Genomic DNA, 8,723 nt, shown 5'->3' on the forward strand with positions numbered 1-8,723 from the left:
AGAGCTGGGGCGAGGAGGAGCCGTTGGTGCAGAGTCACTTTCCTGCCCGGCACCAGCCCTTTCCCCCGGGTCTCTCCCCTCACCTGCAGGCTCCGGCTCAGGGGCTGGTGTCGGCATAGCTCGGGCTGGTTCCAGCCACCGCAGAAAGTCCCACCTGGGAGGAACGGATACAAAGGGAGGTCAGTGCAGGTCTCTCCCCGCACACACCCCGCTGGGGAGCAGCAGCGGCTCAGCCCGGGCTCCCGGCTCACAATGGAGGCAGCAGCTTCTTCCAGCCGCCTTGATCACTGATCACTCAAATGCATGAGCTGTGCGGTCTCTGGCTCTCTGTGACTATCATTAACGCCTCCTACCTACCTTGAACTCTCCCCCTTCCCTCCCCCCAGCGCCGGATACAACAGCTCTCAGCTGCTGCTCCCAGCCCTGTTTCCTGTGCCCCCTGGATAACAACCCGGGCTGCAGCCCTCCCTGGGACCGACTGTAACGAAAGCCCAGAGTCTGTCGGCAGGGACACAGCCCGGGGGAATCAGGGTGTGAAATGGGCAAATCCCCTCTTGAGACCTCCCCAATCGCCCTCCTCGGCTGAAGCATAAGGACGAGTGTTTTGCTTCAGATTATTTCTGATGGGGGAGGGAGGAGGAGATTTGGTACTTTGCTGTTGTTACCCAGCTGCCTGAATTAGCCAGACATGCTCAGTAACATGGGCTGAAGAAGCCTCTGCCCTCCCTTGCCATCAGAATCTGCTCCCTGGTATAAAAGGGGGCTAAAGCAGTGGCTCTCAACCTTTCCACCCTACTGTCCCACTTTCAGGAGTCTTGATTTGTTTTGTGTACCCCCAAGTTTCACCTCTTAAAAATGACTTGCTCACAAAATCAGATGTAAAAATACGTAAGTGTCATAGGACAGATTTACTGAAGAAGTGCTGACTTTCTCGTTTTTACCCTATAATTATAAAATAAACCGATGGGAATATAAATATTGTACTTACAGTTCAGTGTATAGCAGGGTTCTCAAACTTCATTGCACCACGACACCCTTCTGACAACACAAACTACTACATGGCCCCTGGAGGGGGGACCACAGCTTGAGCCCATCCGAGCCCCACCTGTGTGTGTGTGTGTGTGTAGGGGGAACACAAGCCCCACCGCCCTGGGGCGCAGGAGCCAAAGTACAAGGGCTTCAGCCCCCGGTGGGGGGCTTGTAACCTGAGCCCTACCACCCAGGGCTGCAGCCCTCTGGGTTTGACTTCAGCCTTGGGCCGGTGGGGCTTGGGCTTTGGGCCCAGGTGGTGGGGCTTGGGCTTCCCCTTCAGCCCCGGGTCCCAGCAAGTCTAACACCAGCTCTGGTGCCCCCATTAAAAAGGGGTCATGACCCACTTTGGGGTCCTGACTCACAGTTTGAGAAGTCCTGGCATATAGTATATAGAGCAGTATAAACAAGTCATTGTATGAAATTTGAATTTGTACTGACTTCACTAGTGCTTTTTATGTAGCCTGCTGTAAAACTAGGCAAATATCTAGAGTAGATGGTATAACTGTTGGAAGATCTCTGAGTACCCCTGGTTGAGAACCACTGGGCTAAAGGATTTGAGGGGGCAAATCAGATGAGAGGGATGGGCAGAACTTGTGCAGGGGCCACAGTGTGTTCAGAGGAGGGTGACACTGGTGAGGAAAAGGAAGAGAGGCATTTTGGCAAAATCAGGAACATCGAGCGGGAGCTGGGGATCAGAACTGGGGAGATGTGCTACCACACAGTGGCAGAGGGGATAAAAGTTACCAGAGAGGGAGTGATTCATCTGCGGGGATTGCCAGAAGAGGGTGTGGATGGCAGAGAGGCTGGTGGTCCTTGCTGGAAGGTTCATCTCAGCATCTCCTATCCAGGGCTGTGATGTTAAAGGCACAAAGCATCCCAGTGCACAGCTACAGCGGCTCTACTCTGTCTGAAATGATGTATTGAGCTGCCAGAGGAAACTTGATTCGGTATCCAACCCCTTTGGGCTTGTCTACACTGGAAATTGTTGCCAGTTATAAGGGTGTAGTAATACCAGGAAACCCCCCATGTGGAAATGCCTATTCTGGTATAATAGTGGCTTCCCCCCCCCCAATTTAGTTAAACCCCTTCCCAAGCGACATCAGCTAAACCAAAAAATCCCACTGCTGTACCAGACTGGCAGTGTCCATATAGGGATTCATACCAATATGACAAGATCTGCTTAAACTCGCACCTTAGGGTATGTCTACACTACGAAATTAGTTCGAATTTATAGAAGCCGGTTTTATTGAAACCGGTTGTATACAGCCGATTGTGTGTGTCCCCACATAAAATGCTCTAGGTGCTCTAGTCGGCGGACCGCGTCCACAGTACGAGGCTAGCGTCGACTTCCGGAGCATTGCAGTATGGGTAGCTATCCCACAGCTATCCCACAGTTCCCGCAGTCTCCGCCGCCCCTTGGAATTCTGGGTTGAGATCCCAATGCCCGGATGATGCAAAAACAGTGTCGCGGGCGGTTCTGGGTACATGTCGTCAGGCCCCTCCCCCCCCGTCACAGCAATGGCAGACAATAGATTCGCGCCTTTTTACCTGGGTTACCTGTGCAGACAACATACCACGGCAAGCATGGAGCCCGCTGAGCTCAGCTGAGCTCACCGTCACCATATGTCCTCTGGGTGCCGGCAGACGTGGGACTGCATTGCTACACAGCAGCAGCTGCTAACTGCCTTTTGGCGGTAGACGGTGCAGTAGACTGGTAGCCTTCATCGGCGATCTGGGTGCTGGCAGCCGTGGGGCTTGCCTTTTGGCAGTAGATGGTGTATTACGACTGTTAACCGTCCTATTACAAGTTGGGTCATCGCACATTAGCAGAGTCTTCCCCGAGCAGCCGATCATGCAATAGGCCTGAAGACTATCGTCATATACTAACTGCCAAGCGCCCAGTATTTGCTGCCAAGCACCCAGAAAGATGCCGAGGGCTATCAGTCACGCTGCACCGTCGTCTTAAGATGTAAAAAATAGATTTGCTCTGTATTCATTTGCTTCCCCCTCCCTCCGTCAAATCAACGGCCTGCTAAACCCAGGGTTTTCAGTTTAATCTTTGGGGGGGACCATTCTGTGTGACAGTTGTTTGTGTTTCTCCCTGATGCACAGCCACCGTTCTTGATTTTAATTCCCTGTACCTGTACACCATGTCGTCACTCGGCCCGCCCTCCCTCCTTCCCCTAGTCCGTCAGATACTACTTTCGCGCCTTTTCTTTGAATTCTGGGTTGAGATCCCAATGCCCGGATGATGCAAAACAGTGTCGCGGGTGGTTCTGGGTACATGTCGTCAGGCCCCTCCCCCCTCGTCACAGCAACGGCAGACAATAGATTCGCGCCTTTTTACCTGGGTTACCTGGGCAGACAACATACCACGGCAAGCATGGAGCCCGCTCAGCTCAGCTGAGCTCACCGTCACCATATGTCCTCTGGGTGCCGGCAGACGTGGGACTGCGTTGCTACACAGCAGCAGCTGCTAACTGCCTTTTGGCGGTAGACGGTGTAGCATGAGTGATAGCCGTAGGGCTGCATTGCACCAGCCCCTTGCCCTTTGGTAGGCGATGGTATATTATGACTGGTACCCATCCTCGTCATACTGGAGTGGCTGTCAATCATGGCCACCTGGGCAGACATGCTACTGTTTCGATGATGATGGCTACCAGTTGTAGTATACTATTTTCTGCCAATTGCCCAGTATTGTCTGCTAAGCACCCAGAAGAGGCTGAGGGCGATGCTGGGTGCTGGCGGACGTGGGGCTGGCAGACGTGGGGCTGCATTGCTACACAGCAGCAGCCCCTTGCAGACGATGGTATATTATGATTGGTATCCGTCATTGTCATACTGGAGAGGCTATCACTCATGCTGCACCGTCGGCTGCCAGCTTAAGATGTAAAAAATAGATTTGTTCTGTATTCATTTGCTTCCCCTTCCTCCGTGAAATCAACGGCCTGCTAAACCCAGGGTTTTCAGTTTAATCTTTGGGGGGACCATTCTGTGTGACAGTTGTTTGTGTTTCTCCCTGATGCACAGCCACCTTTCTTGATTTTAATTCCCTGTTCCTGTACCTGTACGCCATGTCGTCACTCGGCCCTCCCTCCCGCCCTCCCTCCTTCTCCTGGTCCATCAGATACTACTTTCGCGCCTTTTTTCTGACCAGGCGCCATAGCTAGCACTGGGATCATGGAGCCCGCTCAGATCACCGCGGCAATTATGAGCACTATGAACACCACACGCATTGTCCTGGAGTATATGCAGAGCCAGGACATGCCAAGGCGAAACCCGGACCACCTGAGGAGGCGATTGCAGTGCGGCGAAGAGAGTGATGAGGAAATTGACATGGACATAGACCTCTCACAAGGCACAGGCCCCAGCAATGTGGAATTCATGGTGTCACTGGGGCAGGTTCATGCTGTGGAACGCCGATTCTGGGCCCGGGAAACAAGCACAGACTGGTGGGACCGCATCGTGCTGCAGGTATGGGACGATTCCCAGTGGCTGCGAAACTTTCGCATGCGTAAGGGCACTTTCATGGAACTTTGTGACTTGCTTTCCCCTGCCCTGAAACGCCAGGATACGATGAGAGCAGCCCTCACAGTTGAGAAGCGAGTGGCGATAGCCCTGTGGAAGCTTGCAACGCCAGACAGCTACCGGTCAGTCGGGAATCAATTTGGAGTGGGTAAATCTACGGTGGGGGCTGCTGTGATCCAATTTGCCAGGGCAATGAAAGACCTGGTGATATCAAGGGTAGTGACTCTGGGCAATGTGCAGTCAATAGTGGATGGTTTTGCTGAAATGGGATTCCCAAACTGTGGCGGGGCCATAGACGGAACCCATATCCCTATCTTGTCACCGGAGCACCAAGCCACCGACTACGTAAACCGCAAGGGGTACTTTTCAATGCTGCTGCAAGCCCTGGTGGATCACAAGGGACGTTTCACCAACATCAACGTGGGATGGCTGGGAAAGGTACATGATGCTCGCGTCTTCAGGAACTCTGCTCTGTTTCGAAAGCTGGAGGAAGGGACTTTCTTCCCGGACCAGAAAGTAACAGTTGGGGATGTTGAAATGCCTATCGTGATCCTTGGGGACCCAGCCTACCCCTTAATGCCATGGCTCATGAAGCCGTACAAAGGCAGCCTGGACAGGAGTCAGGACCTGTTCAACTACAGGCTGAGCAAGTGCCGAATGGTGGTGGAATGTGCATTTGGACGTTTAAAAGCGTGCTGGCGCAGCTTACTGACTCGCTCAGACCTCAGCGAAAAGAATATCCCCATTGTTATTGCTGCTTGCTGTGCGCTCCACAATATCTGTGAGAGTAAGGGGGAGACATTTATGGCGGGGTGGGAGGTTGAGGCAACTCGCCTGGCCGCTGATTACGCGCAGCCAGACACCAGGGCGGTTAGAGGAGCACAGCAGGGCGCGGTGCGCATCAGAGAAGCTTTGAAAACGAGTTTTGTGACTGGCCAGGCTACTGTGTGAAACTTCTGTTTGTTTCTCCTTGATGAACCCTCCAAACCCCCCACCCCCGACCCGGTTCACTCTACTTCCCTGTAAACCAACCACCCCACCCCACCCTCCCCTCCCGCTTGCAGAGGCAATAAAGTCATTGTTTTTTCACATTCATGCATTCTTTATTAGTTCCTCACAGAAGTAGGGGGATAATTGCCAAGGTAGCCTGGGATGGGTGGGGGAGGAGGGATGGAAAAGGACACACTGCATTTTAAAACTTTAACTCTTATTGAAGGCCAGCCTTCTGATGCTTGGGCGATCATCTGGGGTGGAGTGACTGTGTGGACGGAGGCTCCCCCACCGTGTTCTTGGGCGTCTGGGTGAGGAGGCTATGGAACTTGGGGAGGAGGGCTGTTGGTTACACAGGGGCTGTAGCGGCGGTCTCTGCTCCTGCTGCCTTTCCTGCAGTTCAACCATACGCTCGAGCATATCAGTTTGATGCTCCAGCAGACGGAGCATTGCCTCTTGCCGTCTGTCTGCAAGCTGACGTCACGTATCGTCTTCAGCCCGCCACTTGCTCTTTTCATCCCGCCATTCAGCCCGCCACCTCTCCTCTCGTTCATATTGTGCTTTTCTCATCTCCGACATTGACTGCCTCCACGCATTCTGCTGTGCTCTATCAGCGTGGGAGGACATCTGCATCTCCGTGAACATATCGTCCCTCGTCCTACGTTTTCTCTTTCTAATGTTCACTAGCCTCTGCGAAGGAGAAACATTTGCAGATGGTGGAGGAGAAGGGAGAGGTGGTTAAAAAAGACACATTTTAGAGAACAATGGGTACACTCTTTCATTACAAGGTCGCATATTTCGGCTTGCAGGCAGCCATGGTAGTCCACAGTGTTTTGGCTTTTTTAACCTTCTTAACATGCGGGAAAGGTTGCAAACAGCAGCGCATTTCCCATATCAAGGATGAATTGGGTTGTCCATTTAAAATGGGTTTTCAATGTAAAAGGAGGGGCTGCGGTTTCCCGGTTAACATGCGGCACAAACACAAGTAAACCACCCCCCCACACACACACGATTCTCTGGGATGATTACTTCACCCCTCCCCTCCACCGCGTGGTTAACAGCGGGGAACATTTCTGTTCAGAAGAGCAGGAACGGGCGCCTCTGAATGTCCCCTTAATAAAATCACCCCATTTCAACCAGGTGACCGTGAATGATATCACTCTCCTGAGGATAACAAAGAGAGATAAGGAATGGATATTGTCTGCATGCCAGCAGACACTGGGACCATACGCTGCCATGCTTTGTTATGCAATGATTCCAGACTACGTGCTACTGGCCTGGCGTGGTAAAGTGTCCTACCATGGCGGACGGGATAAGGCAGCCCTCCCCAGAAACCTTTTGCAAAGGCTTTGGGAGTACATAAAGGAGAGCTTTCTGGAGATGTCCCTGGAGGATTTCCGCTCCATCCCCATACACGTTAACAGACTTTTCCAGTAGATGTACTGGCTGCGATTGCCAGGGCAAATTAATCATTAAACACGCTTGCTTTTGTGTGTGTAATGTTTACAAATATTTACAAAGGTACACTCACCAGAGGTCTCCTGTGTGCCCTGAGGGTCTTGGGTGAGTTCGGGGGTTACTGGTTCCAGGTCCAGGGTCACAAACATATCCTGGCTGTTGGGGAAACTGGTTTCTCCGCTTCCTTGCTGCTGTGAGCTACCTACAGTACCTCCATCCTCATCTTCCTCGTTCCCCGAACCGTCTTCCCTGTGTGTTTCTCCAGTGAGAGAGTCATAGCACACAGTTGGGGTAGTGGTGGCTGCACCCCCTAGGATCGCATGCAGCTCCGCGTAGTAGCGGCAAGTTTGTGGCTCTGCCCCGGACCTTCCGTTTGCTTCTCTGGCTTTGTGGTAAGCTTGCCGTAGCTCCTTAATTTTCACGCGGCACTGCTGTGTGTCCCTGTTATGGCCTCGGTCCTTCATGGCCTTGGAGATCTTTTCTAATACTTTTCCATTTCTTTTACTGCTACGGAGTTCAGCTATCACTGTTTCATCTCCCCATATGGCGAGCAGATCCCGTACCTCCCGTTCGGTCCATGCTGGAGCTCTTTTGCGATCCTGGGACTCCATCACGGTTACCTGTGCTGATGAGCTCTGCGTGGTCACCTGTGCTCTCCACGCTGAGCAAACAGGAAATGAAATTCAAACCTTCGCAGGTCTTTTCCTGTCTACCTGGTCAGTGCATCTGAGTTGAGAGTGCTGTTCAGAGCGGTCACAATGAAGCACTGTGGGATAGCTCCCGGAGGCCAATAACGTCGAATTCCGTCCACACTACCCCAATTCCGACCCGCAAAGGCCGGTTTTATCGCTAATCCCCTCGTCGGAGGTGGTGTAAAGAAACCGGTTTAAAGGACCCTTTAAGTCGAAAGAAAGGGCTTCGTCGTGTGGACGTGTCCAAGCTTAATTCGATTTAACGCTGCTAAAGTCGACCTAAACCCGTAGTGTAGACCAGGCCTTAGCTTACACCAGTATAACATGCCTGTGTAGACGAGCCATTAGTGCTTTTTCACGCACCACTAATTGTTGCAGAATTTACTTCCCGCAAATATTCACAAATGCACTGTTCTATCATATTATTTAGATCCTCCCAAACTGAATTTTGTACTGTAATTTTTAGTAAGCAAAGAGATCTGTGAATTTGCTACCTAGACACAACTGACATTGATATCAGTGGCAATACTTGGATGTAGTACTTGCCAGACATGCAATGCAATGTAAACTCTGCCTCCTGGAGCTGGCAAAAGCCACTGGGAAAGGTTCAGTAAGGACAGTGCTGTAATAAGTAGACAGAAGGAACATCTAAGACAGGGGTCGGCAACCTTTCAGAAGTGGTGTGCCGAGTCTTCATTTATTCACTCTAATTTAAGGTTTCGCGTGCTGGTAATACATTTTAACATTTTTAGAAGGTCTCTTTCTATAAGTCTATATTATATAACTAAACTATTGTATGTAAAGTAAACAAGGTTTTCAAAATGTTTAAGAAGCGTCATTTAAAATTAAATTAAAATGCTGATCTTATGCCACCAGCCTGCTCAGCTCGCTGCCAGCCTGGGGTGCTGTTCACCTAGGCCGGCAGAGGGCTGATCAGGGCCTGTGGCCGGGACCCCAGACCTGGGTGTGTGTGTGTGTTTCAGGGGTCAGGGCAGAGGGCTGGGGGAGGGGGTTCAGGGCAGA

At 51.8% G+C, this 8,723-nt stretch overlaps 1 protein-coding gene across 6 annotated transcripts in view; it reads right to left on the reverse strand.

Moving 5' to 3' along the window:
• LOC101953392 (zinc finger protein 436-like) overlaps positions 1-893 on the reverse strand; it is a 38,013-nt gene extending 37,120 nt beyond the window's left edge. Inside the window, exon 1 of one of the 6 annotated variants that reach the window (XM_065562334.1) lies at positions 84-893. In XM_065562334.1, the coding sequence (XP_065418406.1) occupies positions 84-117 (34 nt within the window). In that variant the 5' untranslated portion in view covers positions 118-893. The remainder of the gene's footprint in view (positions 1-83) is intronic. The other 5 variants (XM_065562343.1, XM_065562332.1, XM_065562333.1 and 2 more) reach the window with 5 other exon arrangements.
• Positions 894-8,723: the final 7,830 nt, after the last annotated feature.

Source organism: Chrysemys picta, chromosome 12, assembly GCF_011386835.1.
Source record: "Chrysemys picta bellii isolate R12L10 chromosome 12, ASM1138683v2, whole genome shotgun sequence".
Classification (NCBI taxonomy): Eukaryota; Metazoa; Chordata; order Testudines; family Emydidae; genus Chrysemys; species Chrysemys picta.